This window comes from Chiloscyllium plagiosum, unplaced genomic scaffold (genome assembly GCF_037043375.1).
Source record: "Chiloscyllium plagiosum isolate Xiang-an unplaced genomic scaffold, Cpla_swu_hap1 HiC_scaffold_31, whole genome shotgun sequence".
Taxonomy (NCBI): domain Eukaryota; kingdom Metazoa; phylum Chordata; class Chondrichthyes; order Orectolobiformes; family Hemiscylliidae; genus Chiloscyllium; species Chiloscyllium plagiosum.
The window spans coordinates 40,327,009-40,350,165 of NW_028270169.1; the positions used below are offsets into that span (position 1 = coordinate 40,327,009).

General features: G+C 43.4%; 1 protein-coding gene across 2 annotated transcripts; it reads right to left on the reverse strand.

Moving 5' to 3' along the window:
* Positions 1-9,331: 9,331 nt before the first annotated feature.
* abhd11 (abhydrolase domain containing 11) lies at positions 9,332-20,119 on the reverse strand. Of its 2 annotated transcripts, XM_043718922.2 has the most exons (6): positions 19,982-20,119; positions 14,819-14,954; positions 14,428-14,601; positions 12,955-13,125; positions 11,235-11,416; positions 9,332-10,208 (listed from the first exon to the last, which is right to left on the reverse strand). In XM_043718922.2, the coding sequence occupies exons 1-6, from the start codon at positions 20,098-20,100 to the stop codon at positions 10,070-10,072; spliced, it is 921 nt and encodes a 306-aa protein (XP_043574857.2). In that variant the 5' UTR covers positions 20,101-20,119; the 3' UTR covers positions 9,332-10,069. The 2 variants fall into 2 exon arrangements, with proteins under 2 accessions (XP_043574857.2, XP_087833590.1); XM_087977464.1 differs by lacking the exon at positions 14,428-14,601.
* Positions 20,120-23,157: the final 3,038 nt, after the last annotated feature.

Here is a 23,157-nt window from a genome sequence, read left to right on the forward strand (position 1 = left end):
TCTTGCAAAATGTCCAGATTACAGAGGAAGTGCTGGATGTCTTGTAATGGTTAAAGGTGGATAAATCCCCAGGACCTGATCAGGTGTACCCGAGAACTCTGTGGGAAGCTAGAGAAGTGATTGCTGGGCCTCTTGCTGAGATATTTGTATCATCAACAGTCACAGGTGAGGTGCCGGAAGACTGGAGGTTGGCAAACGTGGTGCCACTGTTTAAGAAGGGCAGTAAAGACAAGCCAGGGAACTATAGACCGGTGAGCCTGACCTCGGTGGTGGGCAAGTTGTTGGAGGGAATCCTGAGGGACAGGATGTACATGTATTTGGAAAGGCAAGGACTGATACAGGATAGTCAACATGGCTTTGTGCATGGGAAATCGTGTCTCACAAACTTGATTGAGTTTTTTGAGGAAGTAACAAAGAAGATTGATGAGGGCAGAGCAGTAGATGTGATCTATATGGACTTCAGTAAGATGTTCGACAAGGTTCCCCATGGGAGACTGATTAGCAAGGTTAGATCTCATGGAATACAGGGAGAACTAGCCATTTGGATACAGAACTGGCTCAAAGGTAGAAGACAGAGGCTAGTGGTGGAAGGTTGTTTTTCAGACTGGAGGCCTGTGACCAGTGGAGTGCCAAAAGGATCGGTGCTGTGCCCTCTACTTTTTTGTCATTTACATAAATGATTTGGATGCAAGCATAAGAGGTACAGTTAGTAAGTTTGCAGATGACACCAAAATTGAAGGTGTAGTGGACAGCAAAGAGGGTTACCTCAGATTACAACAGGTTCTGGACTAGATGGACCAATGGGCTGAGAAGTGGCAGATGGAGTTTAATTCAGATAAATGCGAGGTGCCGCATTTTGGGAAAGCAAATCTTAGCAGGACTTATACACTTAATGGTAAGGTCCTAGGGAGTGTTGCTGAACAAAGAGACCTTGGAGTGCAGGTTCATAGCTCATTGAAAGTGGAGTCACAGGTAGATAGGATAGTGAAGAAGGCGTTTGGTATGCTTTCCTTTATTGGTCAGAGTATTGAGTACAGGAGTTGGCGGTCATGTTGCGGCTGTACAGGACATTGGTTAGGCCACTGTTGGAACATTGCGTGCAATTCTGGTCTCCTTCCTATCGGAAAGATGTTGTGAAACTTGAAAGGGTTCAGATAAGATTTACAAGGATGTTACCAGGGTTGGAGGATCTGAGCTACAGGGAGAGGCTGAACAGGCTAGGGCTGTTTTCCCTGGAGCGTCGGAGGCTGAGGGGTGACCTTATAGAGGTTTACAAAATTATGAGGGGCATGGAAAGGATAAATAGACAAAGTCTTTTCCCTGGGGTCGGGGAGTCCAGAACTGGAGGGCATAGGTTTAGGGTGAGAGGGGAAAGATATAAAAGAGACCTAAGGGGCAACTTTTTCACACAGAGGGTGGTACGTGTATGGAATGAGCTGCCAGAAGAAGTGGTGGAGGCTGGTACAATTGCAACATTTAAGAGGCATTTGGATGGGTATATGAATAGGAAGGGTTTGGAGGGATATGGGCCAGGTGCTGGCAGGTGGGACTAGATTGGGTTGGGATATCTGGTCGGCATGGACAGGTTGGACTGAAGGGTCTGTTTCCATGCTGTACATCTCTATGACTCTATAACTCTAAGCATTAGCCGTTATAATGCAGCAATTACAAGATTTTAGCAAGATGTAAGGATGAGTGGTGACTTCAGGTAGGATGAGCAAACTGACCATGGCACTGCAATACAGGGAGCCACTCAGATGGGGATGAGAAACTAAGACTGTGGTAGTGGGAAGGGCCAATATAATTAGGGGGGATTGATATTGTTCTCTGCAGCTGTGAGCATGAGTTCGCAAGGACGTGTTGACTGCCTGGTATCAGAGTTAAGGACATCTCCTCAGTCCTGGAGAGGAACTTGGAGGGGGAAGGCAGGATCTCAGTTGCCATTCATATTTGCTCCAACATTGGTAGCACTAGGAAAGAGGTAGTGCTGAAAGAATCTGAATTATTAGGGAATCATCTCGAAATCAAACTCCAAGGCAATAATTTTGGGATTGTCATTTGAGCGAAGGGCAAATAGGTATCGGGTAAACAAAGTGAAAGAGTTAACTGTGTGGTTCAAACATTGGTGCGGTGAAATGAGTTTCAGTTCATGTGGCACTGGCGCCAATACTAAGGCAAAAAGGAGCTGCTCTGGTGGATCAGGCTTCACTTAAACTGTGCAAGGGTCAGTATCTTAGTGAATCAAATAACTAGGGCTATACAGAATGATTTAAACTAATTTGATGCGGGGCAAGTTTTGAATAGGGGAAACATAGCTTTATAAAGCAAAATGACAGGGCAGCAACTTTGACAACAATACCCAGAGTCGATCAGGAAGCAGAATGTACAGCAGTAGAAAAAGGGCAATAAATAAGATCAAACAGGATAAAAGGGCAAAATTAATCGTTCTTTACTGAAATGCACATAGTATTCAGGAGAAAATAAATAAATTAATGACACAAATTGAAGTCACTAGGTCTAAGCTTATAGCTGTAACAGAGATACAAGAAAGTCAAATCTGGGAACTAAGTACTCAAAAGCACAGACAGAAAGCAAAAGGTGATGGGGTAGCTTTGTTAGTAAGAGATGGAATAAGTACGACAGCAAGAAATCATCTTTACTTGGAAAATGCTGAATCCATACAGGCGGAGGGAAAACAAACAAAGGAAGACGACATTGGGAGTAGTGGTTCATGTGCTTACTAGCACCAGCTATACTATAAGATAGAGAACAAATCAGGAAACAATGACGTGAAAAAGGAAGTACGTTAATCATGGGTGACTTAAATATTCTGGTAGATCAGGAAAATCAAATCAGCAGAGGATACCGCGAGCAAAAGACAAAAATTTTCCTAGAACAGTATGTTGTGGATTCAACCAGGGACCAGGCTATTTTGTATCTGGTTACATGCAATGAGGCAGATTTACTAAGTGATCTTTGAGTAGAAAATCCCCTAGGAAATAGTGACCGTAACATGTCAGAATTTAGTATTCCATTTATGAGTGAGGAACATGAGTCAGAAACAACTGTGCTAAATGTAAATAAAAGAAATTACAAAGGAAAAAAATCAGAATACTGGGCAGAGTTTAGCCAAAAAGTTTATTGAGAAACAATGGCAGCCACTTCAGAAAATAATTAATGGCTCACAAGAAAGATCGCTCCTTCACTATAAGAGGTGAGGAAGAAAAAGAATTAACACAGGACATGAAGGATGGAATGGAATTGAAAGAAAAGCTAGAGGATTAGGAGAGTTTCAAAAACCAACAAGAGATAACCAAAGAAGGGGAAATAATTTTTGAGGGTAAACTGGCAAGTAAAATAGACAGTAAAGTATATACGTTCAACTCCTCTGCCACTTACAGTTTGTATATATACAAAGAAAGAGGACACCGTGTACATTAGCCCCTTAGAAAATAAGGCTTGGGAAAAAAAATGGGAAACTCGAAATGGTAGAGAAGTTGAATAGATACTTTGCCTCAGTTTTCACAGTAAAATCATTAATAATATACCAACAATATTTAATAAGGGCCAAAAGAGAGAGAAGAAATAAATATAATTACCACTAGAGAAAAATACTCGGGAAACTAATGGCATTAAAGGCCAAGGGAACAATAAGTCCTCTGGATTTAGAGTCATACAGCATGGAAACAGACCCTTCGGTCTAACCAGTCCATACCAACCATAGTCCCAAAATAAATTAATCCCATCTTATAACTCAAACCCTCCATTTCTGGCAACATCTTCTGAATCCCCTCCAGCCTAATAATATCCTTCTGAAAAAAAGGAGACCAGAACTGGACACAGTTCTCCAGAAGAGAAATGTTTACTGTGGAGTAAGACATAAAGACTTGGGAACTTGTGGAAGTTGGTGATCATATCTTGGGGACAGTCCATATTACAGTTGAGGAGATGTTAGATGTATTAGAATGTATGAAGGTGGAAAATCTCCTGATCCTGACCAGATAAATCCAAGAACACCGCAAGAGGCCAGACAAGAAATTGTGGGAACCATGGCTGATACTTTTACATCATCATTAGGCACAGGTGAGGTCTCAGAAGACTGGAGGGTAGCGAATGGTGTGGCCTTATTCAAGAAGGGCTGCAAAGAAAAACCTAGGAACGAGAGATGAGAAAGCATAACATATGTGGTAGATAACACCCCCCCCCCCCCCCCCCCCGCAAGATCAGTATTAGGGCTACAATAATGCACAATATATATTAATAGCTTGAATGAGGGAACTAAATGGACTATAGCCAAGTCTGCAAATGACTAACAAATATATGGGGAGGCAAGTGATGAGGATGATACAATGGTCTGCAAAAGGCTTTAGACCGGTGAAGCAAGTGGACAAAAATTTAGCAGTTAGAAAATAACTTGAGAACATGTGAGGTTGTGCACATGGCAAGATTGTTTTGGAGAGTTTGCAGAAAGCCAGCCTGAAGGTTTTAGGTTTCCATGTACATAAATCACAAAAATCTAGCATCCAAATTCAGCAGCTAATAAGGAAGGTAAATGGAAATTTTGGTCTATATTTTCAAACAGAATGCAGTATAAAAATATGGGTTTTGCTAAAAGAATATAAGGCACTATTTAGACCACAACTTGAATACTTTGAACAATTTTGGTCTTGTTATATAAGGAAAGATATACTTACATTAGATGCAGTCCATAGAAGTTTCATTAGATTGATGTTGTGTATTAGGGGATTTTCACATGTTGAGTAGACTGGGCCTGAACTCATTAGAATTTATAAGAATGAGAGAAGACGTTATTCAAACTGATAAGATTCTTAGGAAGCTTGACATGGGTAGATGCTGATGTTGTTTCCTCTTGTGGGAGACTATAGGACAAGAGGGCATAAATTAGGAGCTGCCCATTACAACAGAGAGATAGAGGAATTTCTCTGAGTGTAGTGAATTTGTGGAATCCACAGCCAGATTAGCCACAATCTCATTGAATGCAGAGCTGATTTGATGGACTAAATCACCGACTTTTGCTCCTACATCTTACGGTCTTAGGAATGGACAGCAGGGCAGCTCAGTGGTTAGCACTGCTACCTCAGTGCCAGGGACCTCAATTTGATTACAGCCTTGGATGAGTGTGTGGAGTTTGCATGTTCCCTCTGTGTCTGTCTGGGTTTCAACTGGATGCTTCGGTTTCTTCCCATAGTCCCAAGATATACAAGTTAGATGGGTATAGCATGCTATGGTGCAGACTCGATGGGGCAAATGGCTTCTTTCCACACCATAAGGAGTCTTTTCTTGTATAAGGAACCTTTTTTTAAAAGGTTATGAGTGGTAATGATCAGGAACCTGGTCCCATGAGGGTGATGGATGTGCAAGCAATCAATTATTTCATACAGAAATGAGATGCGATTTGAAGGCAAATAATCAGCAAAGGCACACAGATCGATTGGGGGGAGTGGGACTGCATTGCAGAGAGCAAACATGGATGCCCTGTGTCAATGGCTTCCTTCTGGCTGTAAATGACTCTGATCTTTTCCAAGTAGCAAGTGCAGGGGAACAGCAGACAAATAGAGTTTCAGAGCTGAAGATATTTAAACCCCCTCCGATCTCAATTTGTGTAGAGAATTGGACCAAATCTGCCACTCACTGGCCATGAATTCAAGTTGGTACACAAGTCAAAACAAACTTACTCCAACAATGTGCTGATGTCAAGGTTGCTCCCCTGTGGTTTGAAATGAAAATGTGTCTCTGACACAATACTAACACACAAATTAGAAGCAAAAGTAGCCAGTTGATCCTTGAGCCTACTCCATCATTCAATAAGACCATGTTGATGTTTTGAATTCCACTTTCCCATCCATCACAATAACCTTTGATTCCCTTGCCAAATAATTACTCAGATCCAAGGAGTATTTTTCAAATCTATTCTTGCAGGGGTTGTAAAGGTTACCAGCAAGAACAACACCTATTGCCCATCCTTAACCACCTTTTATCTGACCAGTTTGCAGTGCTAGTTCAAAAGGCAGTTAAGAATCAAACATTTTTCTATAGAGTTAATCACAAATAGGCCATTCCATGTAAAGTGACAGATTTCCCTGCCGAACAGACATTAGTGAGTCAGACTGGTTTTCACAATTAAAATTCACAATTTAAATTCAGTCAGCTGCTGGGGACACACATCCCTTAGAGTTTCTGGATTTAAAATCCAGTGACATTACCATTCCACCATCATTTTCACACAAATGTTATCATTTTGACACCCTATTCTAAGTTAGTACACCCAACAACAAGACTGCTTGAGTGGCAAGAAAACAGCCATGAGCACAGGGAGCCAATATGTGGAGAATAATTTTTGTTGGAAGGGCTTACTCTTTTTGCTTATATTTGTGTACATTTGTGTAAACAACAGGCAAAGATTGGGGCAGACTTTATGATAATCGTGGGTTAAATCTCAGCAAAGAAAGTACAATCACAAGAGGAGAGGTGGGAGAAAACCTATTTTTATATTTCATAGACACCTCCTCCATGCCCCACTAGGCGACAAAGTTGTTACAGAATTGATTTATGTTAGCTTCACAGTCAGGTCAGCTGTCCAATGACTTAATTAGGGTCTCAGTGTAGGAAATAAATTACCCAGTATCCTGCTCTTGAACCAGTAATTTCAGATGGGAAACTATACTTACAATCAAGGATCATCGATAGTCACAGGTGAGGTGCCAGAAAACTGGAGATTGGCAAACATGGTGCCACTATTTTAAAAAGCTAGTAAGCAAAAGCCAGGGAACTATGGACTGGTGAGCCTGACATCGGTACTGGGCAAGTTGTTAGACAAGTTGAGGGGCAGGATTTACATGTATTTGACTGATTAAGGATAGTCAACATGGTTTTGTGCATGGGAAATCACATCTCACTAACTTGACTGTGCTTTTTGAAGAAGCAACAATGAGGATTGATGAGGGTAGAGTGGTGGACATAATCTATATAAACGTTTGTATGGTGTTTGACAAGGTTTCTCATGATAGACTGGTTAGCAAGGTTGGGTCACATGGAATACAGGGAGAATTGGCCATTTGGATACAGAATTGGCTTGAAGATAGAGAGTGATGTTGGGGAAGGGGGTTACTTTTTAGACTGGAGACCTGTGACCAGTGGAGTGCCACTAGGATCAGTGCTGCTTTTTGTCATTTATATAAATGATTTGGATTTTAAACATAGGAGGTATAGTTAGTAAGTTTGTAGATAACACCAAAATTGGAGGTGTCATGGTTACCTCAGAGTACAGCGGGATCTTGATCTGATGGGCTGAGGAGTGGCAGATGGAGTTCAATTTAGATAAATGTGAGGTGCTGCGTTTTGGAAAGGCAAATCAGGGCAGGACTTGTAAACCTAATGCAATGTCCTGGGGAGTGTTGCTGACCAAAGAGACCTTGGAGTGCAGGTTCATAGCTCCATGAAAGTGGAGTTGCAGGTAGATAGAATAGTGAAGGTGTTTGGTATGCTTTCCTTTATTAGTCAGAGCACTGAGTATAGGAGTTAGGAGATCATGTTGTGGCTGTACAGGACATTGGTTAGGCCACTTTTGGAATATTGTGTGAAATTCTGGTCTCCCTCCTATTGGAAAGATGTTGTGAAACTTGAAAGGGTTCAGAAAATATTTACAAGGATATTGGAGGGTTTGAAACACAGGGAGAGGCGACCTTATAGATTTATAAAATCATAACGGGTAAATAGACAAGGTCTTTTCCCAGGGATGGAGGACATAGGTTTATGGTGAGAGGGGAAAGATTTAAAAGGGACCTAAAGGGTAACCTTTTCACACAAAGACTGGTGCATGTTTGGAATGAGCTGCTAGAAGACGTGGTGGAGGTTTGTACGATTACAACATTTAAAAGGCATCTGGATGAGTATATGAATAAGAAGGGTTTAGAAGGATATGGGCCAAATTGCTGGCAAATGGGAATGTATTAATTTGGGATATTTGATTGGCATGGATAAGTTGTTTCTGTGCTGTACATCTCTATAACTCTATGGTTGACAGCTTCAGGTTTTGCTGTGATGTCTAATAGCAAAGTTACCTGTTAAATCTGTCCACACATAAAATGATTGTTGTCTTTGGGTTTAGTATCAAAAGTTGTCTTCTACTTCAAGAGGAACCAGTTCCTTCAGAAGAGCAGAGAAAATTGGGAGGAATAGATTGGATTTGAATTCAGAAAGTCCGGTAATGTCTTTATATGATTCTGGTGGATATAAACTTCCCATTAAAAGTATCAGAGTACATGGACTGGTTAAGTTGGTATTTCTTTGCTCCATCATTGGAGTTCTGTGCACTGGTTGACTTTTCTAAATCCAAATATTTATTTCAGTTCCATGAGCGCTGATTTACAGTCTGCTTCATTCTGATAGACAAGGACAATTAAACATCTGAAGCTTTTGAATGAATAGCCTGCTGACAGCAGCAGTCAGCACTCAATGTGGGGGAAGGGGAGTGCTAATGTTACATTTCTTTTTGCATCAGGGATCAAAAGGACAGATGCTCTGTTGTTATTACTCAGGTTGCCTCACGTAGTCATTGCGATCTTGGTTTCCTTCAGACCATCTGCTCTGCGCGCACACATTTCAGTATAAGATCCTCAGCCTTGGCTCAAAGAGCTGACTTCTCAAATATTACTCCCAATACTTGTACTCACAGTCATGATTGTACTAAGAGCTTGGAATAAGCAACATATGAATGAATGAAGTCAGATCAGTGAAAATAAAGCTTGCAATCCAATAAGCTAACTTATTTCCATTCTACATGCAGATGCACCTCTCCCTTTCAACCTTTTTAAACCTAGTCTTTTTATTCTAACAGTAAAGTAATTTTCATCATAGTGCTTTCCTCCTAAGTTGCAAGTGATCTTTTTAATGTGTCAGGTTTGGATGGAGGTATTTCTGGAATGTGATTATTCTAACTGTCAAACTAATTAATTTTATAAATGTTGGGTCTCTCAGAGTTTGATTTATATCAGTAGCTACTGAAAGAAGTGCAACAGACACCCAATCAATGCATCCAGCTTGTCTCTCTTACCTGGCGACTTCACCTGACAAAGGAGCAGTGCTCTGAAAGCTTGTGATTTTAAATATACCTGTTGGACTGTAATTTGGTGTCATGTGACTTCTGACCTTTTACCTGATGAAGGAAAGATGTACTTACCTTAGTGCATGTTTTAAGGTTCAGGAATTTGACTAATAGGTTGAGGGGGTTTAGGTGTACATGATATACACTAACCTATATACTTAAATGTATAAGTGTTACTAATTGCATTAATGCAATAACTCAGGAATCCTGACTGGAAAGGAACATGTTTATTACTGAACACTAAAACAGAGCTGATACTCATGGCATACATAGGCTCTGTCCCAACCCGGACAATCAGTTCTTCAAACCTATCCCTGAAATTAAAGTTCTAGGGAATTTTATAGTTAGTACATTAGTTGCAGAGCTTATACAAATTCGGGTCCATGGTCTTTAATACAATCTATGATTGGATTTTCCAATTTCATTTAGAAGCAGGATAATCGAAACATCAGATGACAGACAATAAACTGCAGCAGGCAAGGCTCAACTCTGTCCTCACAATACTTGTCCAGTACATTCCAGATTCAAACTGAATGGGGAATAAATATGCTACACACTTACTCCAATTCTCTGGCATCAGGACAATGGCTTGCATCTCACAGCACTCTTCAGTATTTGATTAGAATGAATGAATTTCTCCAATTCTAGCCCAGTTTGTTTATTATATTAACATAAATTTTTTTATATGCCAAATCTCAGCACTTACCTGCTTCTAGCTTTCAGAAATTTGCTAAAACATACTCACTAAGTTCCAATATGTTTTTATTATTGTATATTTAAAATATAGTGTGGCATTGAATCATCAATTTGTGCTCAGTTGATTGACCTCAAATGTACATCTCACGAAATGAACTGCAGAACTTAATGAACACCACAGAAGCAATTAGCAGAGTCTGACTAGTGAACCTCTCTGCAGGGTGCTCCTATTTAGTCCATCATCCATTTCTAACTGGTTCCCAGGAATGCACAGATGGCATTTATAAAGTCATGTGGTTTCTCAGCATGGATCCAATGGCCAGCTCCAGGAACATGTTCAATGACAGAATTGGGAAATAACCGCTTAATCTCGGGATAGTCCTTGTCACTTTAAAAAGAATTAAAAAATTAATTAACACAGCAGCAAATGTTAACAGTGACAACATATGCACTCATGTATGCTTAAGTACACCACAATTTGATTGCCTAACACAGAGAAATAAAGGTTAGAAGGTAATTGGTTCAATTCCTGCTTTATGATGACTTAGCACCCCATCTGTTAGCCCACATGAAATCAACTAAGACTTGATTCAGATCCTGTGACCTAGGGAAGGTAAATTAAGCTTCCCAAAATTGTTGCAGTGTATGATTTTGACTTGAATCACAGGCCAATGTTAAGGAAAAACTTTGCATCAGTTGTTATTTTTAATATTATGAAATACAGGAAATAATTGAGCTCACTATTCTCTTATAAGAATTTGTCTGTTGGTTTACAATTGCTTTATAGTCTAGCTTCCAAAAAGCTAAAACTCACAACACCAGGTTATAGTCCAACAGGTTTATTTGGAAGCTGTGGAAAACCACCTGAGGAAGAAGCAGCGCTCCGAAAGTTAGTGCTCCCAAACAAACCTGCTGGACTATAACCTGGTATTGTGAGATTTTTAACTTTGACCATTCCAGTCCTTGGCACCTTCAAGTCATAGCTTCCAAAAAGCCAGTAGAGTTATACCTGTGATTCAAACCAAAAATGTGTGGCATTGTCCAAGGTGACACATGAGAAATGAAAACTGTGGTAAGTGAGCCCTCAGAAGTTGCACTGGAAAATACAGCTAAACAAAAAAGGGCACCAGTGCATACTCCTCGAATATCCAACTGGTGAATTTAAAGAAACGCAAAACATGAAATATTTTATGCTTCATTTCCCAATTGTGAAGTCTATTGAGTGCTGTTCCATATCAATGGAACAAATTGTTTCATTTGGACTAATAATCCTGAATTCAAGCATGACTTTCCAATACATCGAAGTTAGCATCAGTGAGTAAACAGTGTGTGTAATGTGCTGAGTACATTCAAAATGAGATTGAAATTTCTAAACAGCGGGGTCATGAGCAAATGAGGTTATGAAAATCTTTACCTGATATAAGGAGAATTGCCCCCACCCAGAAAAAGTGTCGGGGCAGTGTAAGGACTATTGAACTTGGGGAAGTTCAGAAGACAATCCATTTGGTTTGCAACAGCCTCCAGATTAACCCTCCAAATATACAGACCATCATGTTTCACCAGATTAGTCAAGAGAAACTGTCTGATGTTGCCCTCCTAGAAACAAGAGGAATGGTGTTAACAGAGAGCATCATACCCATAACATACCACACCACAGATATGAACATATAAATTCTGAACAGGACCCCTCGACCCTTTAAGCCTGTTCCTGATTAAGGACACGGTTTAGTTCATTTTAACATCACTTCCTCCATATCCTCGTACCTTTCATAACTTTGCTTTTCAAGAATCTATCACTAATACCATAAAAATAATCAAAGACTCAAACCACCACCTTTAAGTTCTTTTATAAAGCAAGACAGAATAACCACCACCAAAAACTCCATCTACAGCAGAGCTCAGAGTCACCCTGGTTTAAGCCATTGAACATCAGTCACATATGCAGAGGATTTCCTTTCTTCTCTGCTCTCCCAAAAACCAGACTTTCATTGAGGAATGATTCATTAGGTGGAATGGTGTACGCTACATACCTTATTCACTGTTATTCATCCATCTATGTAAGACATTCACAACAAGATCTCATCCAAAACTGATTGAATAACCTTTTAGCAGCCCAAGGCTTACACAGTCATTCATGGTAGTTCCCAATAATTGCTGTGAAATCTTATAAACAGAAACTGCTGGAGAAACTCAGCAGCATCTGCAGAGGGAAAGCAGAATCAACGTTTCAGGTCCAGTGACCCTTCATCAAAACTAGTAGGAGCTAGGAAAAGGTGGTACAAACTCTTGGAGACAGAAGCTGAGGGAGTAAAAGAACAAGGGAATAATTGGAGATGATGCCCAAAAGGAGAGAAAGATATGCATACGTACATGAAGATAGTTTGGCTGTGCTGAAAGCAGCCCATGTGATGACAAAATCTACAGTGTAGAAGAGGTAGGACTGGGAGTGGGGATAGAGTCTGTTCATTAAGATGATGGAGTGTGGTCTGGATGTAAGTTTGCTTGGAGAGTGGTGTTCAGGCCCTCAAATTACTAAACTCTGAAAATGTTAGTCTTGCATTCATTGAACAGCAAGAAAGAGACAATTGAAGAAAAGAGCAGTAATATTCCAGTATTGAAAATAAAAGTGGAAGAATAATGTAGCACATAACTTATTTTTGAGGAAAGGGGGAACAAATTCACCAAGTACTCTAAAGAGGAGGGATACAACAGGGAAAGAGAATAACTCAGACGAAGAAATTATTAAAGAATACTTTGGGCAATTTAGCACAGCCAATTCAGCTGACATGCACATCTTTGGATTGTAGGAGGAAACCGGAGAACCCGGAGGAAACCCATCCAGAAATTGCTGGGGAGAACGTGCAACCTCCACTCGCAGTTGCGCGAAGCTGGAATCGAACCCGGGTCGTTGGCACTATGAGGCGGCAGTGCTAACCACTGAGCCACCGTGCCGCCCCTACACATGAAATGGAGAAACTTAAAGTTAGTGTCTATGTTGAAGAGGTTAAACAAAACCTGAATCCTTCAGATGGCAAGTTCTGCAAGTGGCCCCTTTAAATGTTTTCAGCTAGTGCTGCTCTGCACACTCAAATATTACTTGTATAAACTACCACAAAAGTGACTGTGAGCTTTACCTTGATGTATGGTTGGAGCTGTTGCTCAGCTTGTTTTCGTGCAGTAGACCTTGGCAAGTCACCATCCACAGTTATTTTCCTCATGCCAGCAATGTATTTTGGGAAAGGTGTACGCGAGGTGGTCTGACTGGGAGTGACATCCACTACAACAAGCTTTTCGATCAGTTCTGGCTGAGCAGAGACAACAGAACATTATCACCGCTCGATGTCATAAGGCAAGTTTAAAATGCTCAACTTTAATGTTTCAGTGAGTTAAATGTACTGCCTAATATGGTACTGAGCTGGATAGACCAAATGGTTCTGGGTAGAATGTTTACTTTGTGCTGAGTTCACTGATGCCAGTCCGAGCAACAAAAGAGCTGATGAAACTGGCATCAATGTACATGGGTTAGGAATAAAAAAAGATCAGTTTGCTTGTTGAATGTTCATCAGTAATCTCTGCAATAAATGTGCATGTCTGAATATCAGATGCAGATAAGATGGAGGGCCTGTTTCCACACTGTAATGTAATCTAATCTAAACATGTCACCTTCCACCTAGGTACTTTACAGCCTTTAATACTGAACATTGAGTTTAACAATTTCAGAATGTAAACACCTTCTTCCATGTCTATTGCCTATCCCCACAACCCTGGGTCTTGTACTGAAATCAGTACAGGTATCCAATAAAGGTAACCCATTTTCAACTACTCTCCAGCTTCTCTCATTCCCAGGCTCGTGGTCAACAATTGATTGTCTGCCTGCCCATTTCTTTTCAGGTCACTGGAGTTGCAAAGCTAATTCTATTTCCTCTCCACAGATCATAGAATAGAATCCCTACAGTGCAGAACCAGGACATTTGGCTCAACAAGTACGCACTGATGCTCCAAACACCATCCCAAAAGGACCCACCCACATACTCTGCATTTTCCATGGCTAAGCCGTCTAGACTACACATTCCTGAACACTAAGGGCAACTTAGCATGGCCAATCAGCAAATTGCACATTTTTGGACTACAAGAGGAAACCTGAGCACCCAGAGGGAACCCAGATACTGGGAGAATGTGCAAACTCCACACAATCACCCAAGGCTGGAATTGAACCTGGGTTCCTGGCTGAGAGGCAGCAGTGCTAACCACTGAGCCACCATACCACCCCAGATGTTGCCAGGCCTGTTGCATTTCTCCAGCAATTTCTCTTTGTTAGTCAAGAACAGGCTTAGCAAGAATGTCCCAAAGACAAACAACCTGCTACACTGCCCTATCTTCACCTGACATCCACACTTTTGCTTATTAGAAACCTTAGCTGATCCTCCCAAGAAGCCACACTCCCAATTGGGCACTCAAGTGCTGAACCAGCTCAGCTAAACAAACTCCACACACAGAGAGCACAATCTGGGAACTTTTGTATGGTTTAGTGTTACACAAGGTGCAATTTACCAAAGCAAATAATAACCACTTCAATTGATATATTCATTGCCGTCATTCAAACATACCTTTTGCAGCGCTATTGTCATTGCAATTTTGCCACCCATGCTGTGGCCAATCATAATACACTTTGGAAGCTGTAAACTGTTGAGCAAATTCTGACAATCAATACTCATTGCCTCATAAGTCATCACTGGATTGTGTCCACTATCACCATGGTTACGGTTATCCACTGTCACCACCTCATTAGAAGAGAAATAGAATGATCATAAATACATTGAAAATCTGGCTTTACGCCTGTCATAAAGCACACTGAATGGCTGAACAGAGATATGGTCAGACAATCACATTCTCTGCATTATTCAGACTGTCACTACATAACAGATTGTAAAAGCAGTGGGAAGTTTGCATCACATTCAAATATAGCGTTGAATCTGCGCACATTCTCCATTAACTCACCATTCTGCCTGTCCGCTGAGACAATGCCTTGGCTATTGAATTAAAGTTTGATTTACTGCCAAAGAGTCCATGGAGGAAGACCAACGGAGTTTCTGTATTTCTGCCATCCAATACATCATAGGCAAGGTCCACTGGTCTAAAGAAAGCAAGTCAATAACTAACCAATTAACTCAAAATCTGTAACAAATTTCACCTTGTCATAAAGACTACAGAATTAAACCATAATGACGGGAACTTCAAAAGGCTAATGATAAAAGGTTAAGGAAAATACACTAGCTCTCAATGCAGTCATCACTGGCCAACAGTGCTACCATGTGGGGAAAAATCTACTGTCAATATCACGCTGCACAGAGATAATGCAATCACAAGCCTCCCATTACAAGCCTGCGAGGAGACCAAAACGAAAAAGGTACAGTGCACACAAAAGAAACAGAAATACACTCTGTGGGCAGTTCAATGTTGCAGTAGAGTGGCCAGCTCAAGAATAATTTGTTGTTCCCCTAAAATTGCCAGCACCACCAAAATAAGATAATGAAGCATAAAGCAGTCAGGTATGAGACTAAGTTAACAAGTCAACCACTAGAAACTGGACAAATGGCCACGAGATCTCAGATCGTCCACATATTGTGCACTGTATACATACAAACTAGCCATTACAAACTTAGAAACACATTCCATTGACCAACTCCCAAAACCTGACCCTCCAACTCCATCCCACTGACAATTCCACAAAACCCATCCTCCAACTCCATCCCACTGGCCAATTCCCTAAAACCGGACATTCCAACTCCACCCCACTGACCAATTCCCTAAAACCTGACCCTCCAATTCCATCCCACTTACCAATTCCCTAAAACCTGACCCTCCAACTCCATCCCACTGACCAATTCCTTAAAAACTGACCCTCCAATTAGATCCCACTGACCAATTCGCTAAAATCTGACCATCCAACACCATCCCACTGACCAATTCCCTAAAAATCTATTCTCCAACTCCATCCCACTGACCAATTCCCTACAACCTGACCATCCAACTCCATCCCACTGACCAATTCCCTAAAAACCTACCCTCCAAACTCCATCCCACTGACCAATTCTCTAAAAATCTATTCTCCAACTCCATCCCACTGACCAATTCCCTAAAAACCAACGGTCCAACTCCTTCCCACTGACCAATTCCCTAAAACCCTGACCCTCCAACTCCATCCCACTGACCAATTCCCTAAAATATGACCCGCCAACCTCATCCCACTAACCATTTCCCTAAAACATGAGCCGCCAACTCCATCCCACTGACCAATTCCCTACATCCTGATCCTCCAATTCCATCCCACTGACCAATTCCCTAAAGACCGACCCTCCAAACTCCATCCCACTGACCAATTCCCTAAAAACCTGACCCTCCAAACTCCATCCCACTGACCAATTCCCTAAAAATCTAACCCTCCAACTCCATCCCACTGACCAATTCCCTAAATACCAACCCTCCAACTCCATCCCACTGACCAATTCCCTAAAACCTGACCCTCCAATTCCATCCCACTGACCAATTCCCAAAAAACCGACCCTCCAAACTCCATCCCACTGACCAATTCCCTAAAACCCTGACCCTCCAAACTCCATCCCACTGACCAATTCCCTAAAAACCTGACCCTCCAACTCCATCCCACTGACCAAATCCCTAAAAACCAACCATCCAACTCCTTCCCACTGACCAATTCCCTAAAACATGACCCTCCAAACCCATCCCACTAACCAATTCCCTAAAACCTGACCCTCCAACTCCATCCCACTGACCAATTCCCTAAAAACCTGACCCTCCAACTCCATCCCACTGACCAATTGCCTAAAAACCTGATCCCACCGACCTCGCAGCCTCTGCGATCGCCGCCCAGACAACCGCCTCCACAATTGCCAGGAAGACCATCGCTGACAGATTCGCGGCCTCTGCAGGGTCCACGGCTATTGGGAATAACACCGTTTCTGTCGTCGCCACAGCCACTTCCGCCCCCTGGGTTGCCGCCGCCACAGCCACTTCCGCCCCCAGTGACATCACTAACCTGCACAACCACCACGCTGCATGCGTCTCCACCCCCATGCCAATCTCCGTTACCATGCCTAACCTCGCCCCCACGCCGATCTCCGCCCGCACGCCAACCCCACCCCCACGCCAATCTCCATCCCTGCCCCCACACCTAACCCGGCCCCCACTCCCAGCTCCAGCCCCACACCAGGTCCTAGCTCCCAGCCCTGCCGTGTTTTCACCATCCCTCCGGAACTACCCCTCTCTGAGGGTGAAAGATCAGTCCTCAGCAGAGGCCTCTCCTTCATCCCCCTATGCTCTCGGATTAACGAGTTCAACACGCGGCGAGACATCGAACAATTCTTCCGCTGCCTTCGCCTCCGCGCCTACTTTTTCAACCAGGATTCTCGCCCACCTTCTGACGACCCCTTCTCCCGCCTCCAACGCACCCTATCCACCTGGACACCCTGTGCTGGCCTCTTACCTGCCCTCAATCTCTTCATAGCCAACTGCCGCGGCGACATTAACCGCCTCAACCTCTCCATCCCTCTCACCCACTCCAACCTCTCACTCTCTGAACCTGCAGCCCTCCATTCTCTCCATTCCAACCCCAACCTCACCATCAAACCGGCAGACAAGGGAGGCGCGGTAGTAGTTTGGCGCACAGAGCTTTACACCGCTGAGGCTAAATGACAGCTCGTGGACACCTCCTCCTACTGCCCCCTTGACCATGACCCCACCTCCCACTACCAAACCATCATCTCCCAGACCATCCATAACCTCATCACCTCAGGGTATCTCCCCATCCACCGCCTCCAATCTCATAGTCCCACAACCCCGCACCGCCCGTTTCTACCTCCTGCCCAAAATCCACAAACCTGACTGCCCCGGCCGACCCATTGTCTCAGCCTGCTCCTGCCCCACTGAACTCATCTCTGCATACCTTGACACGGTCCTGTCCCCCTTAGTCCAAGAACTCCCTACCTATGTTCGGGACACCACCCATGCCCTCCACCTCCTCCATGATTTTCGCTTCCCCGGTCTCCAACGCCTTATCTTCACCATGGACATCCAGTCCCTGTACACCTCCATCCCCCATCACGAAGGACTCAAAGCCCTCCGCTTCTTCCTTTTCTGCCGTACCAACCAGTACCCTTCCACTGACACCCTCCTTCGACTGACTGAACTGGTCCTCACCCTGAACAACTTCTCTTTCCAATCCTCCCACTTCCTCCAAACCAAAGGAGTAGCCATGGGCACCCGCATGGGCCCCAGCTATGCCTGCCTCTTCGTAGGATTTGTGGAACAGTCCATCTTCTGCAGCTACACTGGCACCACCCCCCACCTTTTCCTCCGCTACATCGATGACTGTATTGGCGCTGCCTCGTGCTCCCACAAGGAGGTTGAACAGTTCATCCACTTTACCAACACCTTCTACCCCGACCTCAAATTTACCTGGACCGTCTCAGACTCCTTCCTCCCCTTCCTACACCTTTCCATTTCTATCTCGGGCGACCGAATCAACACAGACATTTACTATAAACCGACCGACTCCCACAGCTACCTAGACTACCCTGCCCCGTGTAAAAACGCCATCCCATATTCCCAATTCCTTCGTCTCCGCCACATCTGTTCGGAGGACCAGTTCCAATACCGAACAACCCAGATGGCCTCCTTCTTCAAAGACCGCAATTTCCCCCCCCCCCGACGTGATCGACGATGCTCTCCACCGCATCTCCTCCACTTCCCGCTCCTCCGCCCTTGAGCCCCGCCCCTCCAAATCGCCACCAGGACAGAACCCCACTGGTCCTCACCTACCACCCCACCAACCTCCATATCATCCGTCGTCATTTCCGCCACCTCCAAACAGACCCCACCACCAGGGATATATTTCCCTCCCCTATCAGCGTTCCGAAAAGACCACTCCCTCTGTGATTCCCTCGTCAGGTCCACACCCCCCACCAACCCAACCTCCACTCCCGGCACCTTCCCCTGCAACCGCAAGAAATGCAAAACCTGCACCCACACCTCCCCCCTTACTTTCCTCAAAGGCCCCAAGGGATCCTTCCATATCCGCCACAAATTCACCTGCACCTCCACACACATCATTTACTGCATCCGTTGCACCCAATGTGGCCACCTCTATATTGGGGAGACAGGCCGCCTACTTGTGGAACGTTTCAGAGAACACCTCTGGGACACCTGGACCAACCAACCCAACCACCCCGTGGCTCAACACTTCAACTCCCCCTCCCACTCCACCAAGGACATGCAGGTCCTTGGTCTCGTCCGTCGCCAGACCATAGCAACACGACGGCTGGAGAAAGAGTGCCTCATCTTCCGCCTAGAAACCCTCCAACCACAAGGGATGAACTCAGATTTCTCCACTTTCCTCATTTCCCCTCCCCCCACCTTGTCTCAGTCCCAACCCTCTAACTCAGCACCGCCTTCCTAACCTGCAATCTTCTTCCTGACCACTCCGCCCCCACCCCCACTCTGGCCTTTCACCCTCACCTTAACCTCCTTCCGCCTATCGCATTTCCAACGCCCCTCCCCCAAGTCCCTCCTCCCTACCTTTTATCTTAGCCTGCTGGACACACTTTCCTCATTCCTGAAGAAGGGCTCATGCCCGAAACGTTGATTCTCCTGCTCCTTGGATGCTGCCTGACTTGCTGCGCTTTTCCAGCAACACATTTTCAGCTAAAAACCTGACCCTCTAACTCCATCCCACTGACCAATTCCCTAAAAACCTGACCCTCCAACTCCATCCCAATGACCAATTCCCTAAAAACCTGACCCTCTAACTCCATCACACTGACCAATTCCCTAAAACTTGACCATCCAACTCCATCCCACTGACCAATTCCCTAAAACCTGACCCTCCAACTCCATCCCACTGACCAATTCCCTACATCCTGACCCTCCGAATCCATCCCACTGACCATGTCACTGACCAACTCCCGAACCCTTTGCTCCTGTGGCTACCAGACCCTGCCTGTGAGGAGCCACTCCACCGGCGATGCTGTGCTTGGACCTGCCCGGGTAAAGCCGGATTTAAACTGTAATGGACCAGGAGAGCGGCCGGACAACCCGGGGGAGGACTGGGTAAGAAGGTATCTGAGACCGCGGGCTCACACTCACCTCAGCGCGGTGTCCTGTGCGAGCCGGCTGTAAGCCGCAGGCAGGACTGCGACCCAGGCCGGGAGACATCTCCGCACCGGCCCGGCCCAACGGCCAAGTCCCAACAACAGAGCGCGCATCGCGCGGCCCCGACCGGTCACCGGGGTCAACCGGCGCGCGCTGATGACGTCACGGCCACCACACAGCGCTCCCTGCCGGTGAGGTGAAGAATCTATCTCACTGCTCCAGGATTGACCTGAGTAACGGGCTTATGTGCAGGACATTGCTGTGTGTGGATGGTCTGATCATTTCTTCAAACCCAACTCTTTGTCATTTATAGTAAATGTAGGAAGGAGGAAAAAGGTTGTTGATTCAGTCCAGAGAAAGATGCTGAGGAAGAGATATTTGTTTCCCATTTGGTCTGGATCAGCGAAGTGTTACTCACTTTAATGCTGGGAATAGTTCTTTCTGGAGATATGGCCAGGATCAACTCCAGAACTCTGATTGAATTTCCCAACTTTTATTGTTCATAACTAGAAAATTTTCAATGGCTGCTTTGACAAAAGTATAGAACACACATGGCTGCAATACATGTTTTGAAAGTCTTTGTGCTGCCTTTATGATTCCAGCTGATGTTACTAGTGAACAAGTTCAGGACCCAGAGTGAAATCTGGGTTGATAGACTCTCTTTTAAAGTTAATGTTGTTATCTGTCACTGAAAGTCAGTAATGTCACCTCCTTTTGAATCCCAAAGCTTTTGAAGTTCCTTCATCAAAAACTTGCTCATTTTAGATTGTAATGAACCAGATTAAACTCCCTCAAACTATATTAAAAAGATAGCCTAAATCCCAACTTTTCCTTATTTTTAATGGGAAGTTCTGCACTGGAGGTTCAGAAAAGAATTACAAAGATGTTGCCAGGAGGGTTGGCGTTATAGGGAGAGACTGAATAAGCTGTGGCTGTTTTCCCTGGAGTGTTGGGAGGCTGAGGGATGACCTTATAGAGGTTTATCAAACTATGAGGAACATGGATAGGGTAAATAGACAAGGTCTTTTCCCTGGTGTGAGGGAGTCCAGAACTGGAGAGCATTGGTTTAGAGTGAGAGGAGAAAGATTTAAAAGGGACAACTTTTTCACTCAAAGGGTAGTGTGTGTATTGGAATGAGCTGCCAGAGCAAGTGGTGGAAGCTGGTACAATTATAATATTAAAAGACATCTGGATGGGTATATGAATAGAAAGGATTTAGAAGGATATGGGCCAAGTGATGGCAAATGGGACTAGATTAGTTTAGGGTATCTTGTTGACATGGACATGTTGGACTGAAGGGTCTGCTTCTATGCTGTACATATCTATGACTGTTATTCTGAACTTTGTATTCTCCAGTCTGGGAAGAAAGAAATTAAGAGAAAACTCTGAAAGAGTGAGATAATGCAAACATTTTGCCATAGCAGGAAGAGTTATATAGCAGCTTCCAAACCCCAACAGCTACCGAAAGTTAAACTATAATTCTTGTTCCGTGGGAGTCTGATCCCATTCCTTCATGTTGTTTCTATTGTTCCAACTTTAAAAAATATCCAAGGCCTCATAAGCTGTTTATTTTATTGCCTAGGAATAGACCACTCTGCACCTTTGCCTCAACCTCTCTTCATTAAAAAAAGGACAAAGTACATCTCTTAAAGCCATTGTATCATCATACATCACCCCATGAAAAATATGAAACATCAATATACAAAGATGGCTTCATTTTTAAAAGCTCTCAGTTTTACGCTATCAGTAAACTGCAATACAAGCACATTACATTGACTGTAAGCATGCAAACATTCAATCCTAAAGTCCATTTCAATCCATTTCTTCCACAACTGATCATTTCCATAATCCTTCATCACAATAATGTCCTACCACATGTATAATTTTCAAACTGAATGGCTTCAATAATAAGTTCCATATAAAGAGTCTGGAATTTTTATTCTTAATTTTTTCCAAAAACCTTAAGGGGTTATGATCAGTATATACAATTGTCTCAGACACATTATTGGTAACATAAGTGTTGAAATGTTGCAATGTCAACACCAAACACAAGGTCTACTCAATTGTGGAATATTTGTGTTGATGAATTCTTTCATCTTTCTTCTCAACCAACCCCTGATCAGGTGTGCATTCTTTTGCAGCCTTTTAGCTTCCACTGTGCTTTTCTTTACCACTTCAACAAAATTCACAATTATATCCTGTTTTCCCACATCCATCTTCCCACCTTATGACTTCATGAGGCCTACTTTATTACAGCGAAAACACCTAAGCTTTTTCACTTCTTTTTCCCTCTTATAGTTTTCCTTTCAACTATGTGGTAAACTATCTTTTCCCTACCATCTGAGGATGTCTCTTTCCCCAATTTGTATCCCTCACAGATTGAAATTGATGTCAAAAGCCAGACTTTGATTCATGAACCAACTCAAAATCATCTGCCAATCTACTGCTAATCTTGCAGTCTTACCTCTCTGGTCTTCCACATTAGTTCTCACTATTTCAGGAAGTGAATTTTTGAACTCCTCCACAATAATTGTCTCTGTGTGACAGAAATCCTGAGGGACAGGATGTACATATAATTGGAAAGGCAAGGACTGATTAGGGATAGTCAAAATGACTTTGTGCATGGCAAATTATGTCTCACAAATTTGATTGAGTTTTTTGAAAAAGTAACAAAGAGGCTTGATGAGGGCAGAGCAGTGGACGTGATCTATATGGACTTCAGTAAGGCATTCGACAAGGTTCCCCATGGGAGACTGGTGAACAAGGTTAGATCTCATGGAATACAGGGAGAACTAGCCATTTGGACGCAGAACTAGCTCAAAGGTAGAAGATAGAGGGTGGGATGTTGTTTTTCAGACTGGAGGCCTGTGACCATTTATATAAATGAGTTGGGTGTGAGCATAAGAGGTATAGTTAGTAAGATTGCAGATGACACCAAAATTGGAGGTGTAGTGGACAGTGAAGAAGGTTATCTCAGAATTCCATGAGATTTTGATCAGATGGGCCAATTGTGGCAGATGGAGTTTAATTTAGATAAATGTGAGGTGCTGCATTTTGGGAAAGCAAATCCTAGCAGGACTTATATACTTAGTGGTAAGGTCCTCGGGAGTGTTGTAGAACCTTAGAATGCAGGTTCATAGCTCCTTGAAAGTGGAGTCACAGGTAGATAG

Coding starts and splice junctions, on each gene's coding strand:
- abhd11 (XM_043718922.2), bottom strand. CDS start 20,100: ATGCGCGCTCTGTTGTTGGGACTTGGCCGTTGGGCCGGGCCGGTGCGG. Junction 14,602..14,818: donor CTCAGCGGACAGGCAGAATG/GTGAGTTAATGG, acceptor TCTTCTAATGAG/GTGGTGACAGTGGATAACCG. Junction 11,417..12,954: donor AGCTCCAACCATACATCAAG/GTAAAGCTCACA, acceptor TCTTGTTTCTAG/GAGGGCAACATCAGACAGTT.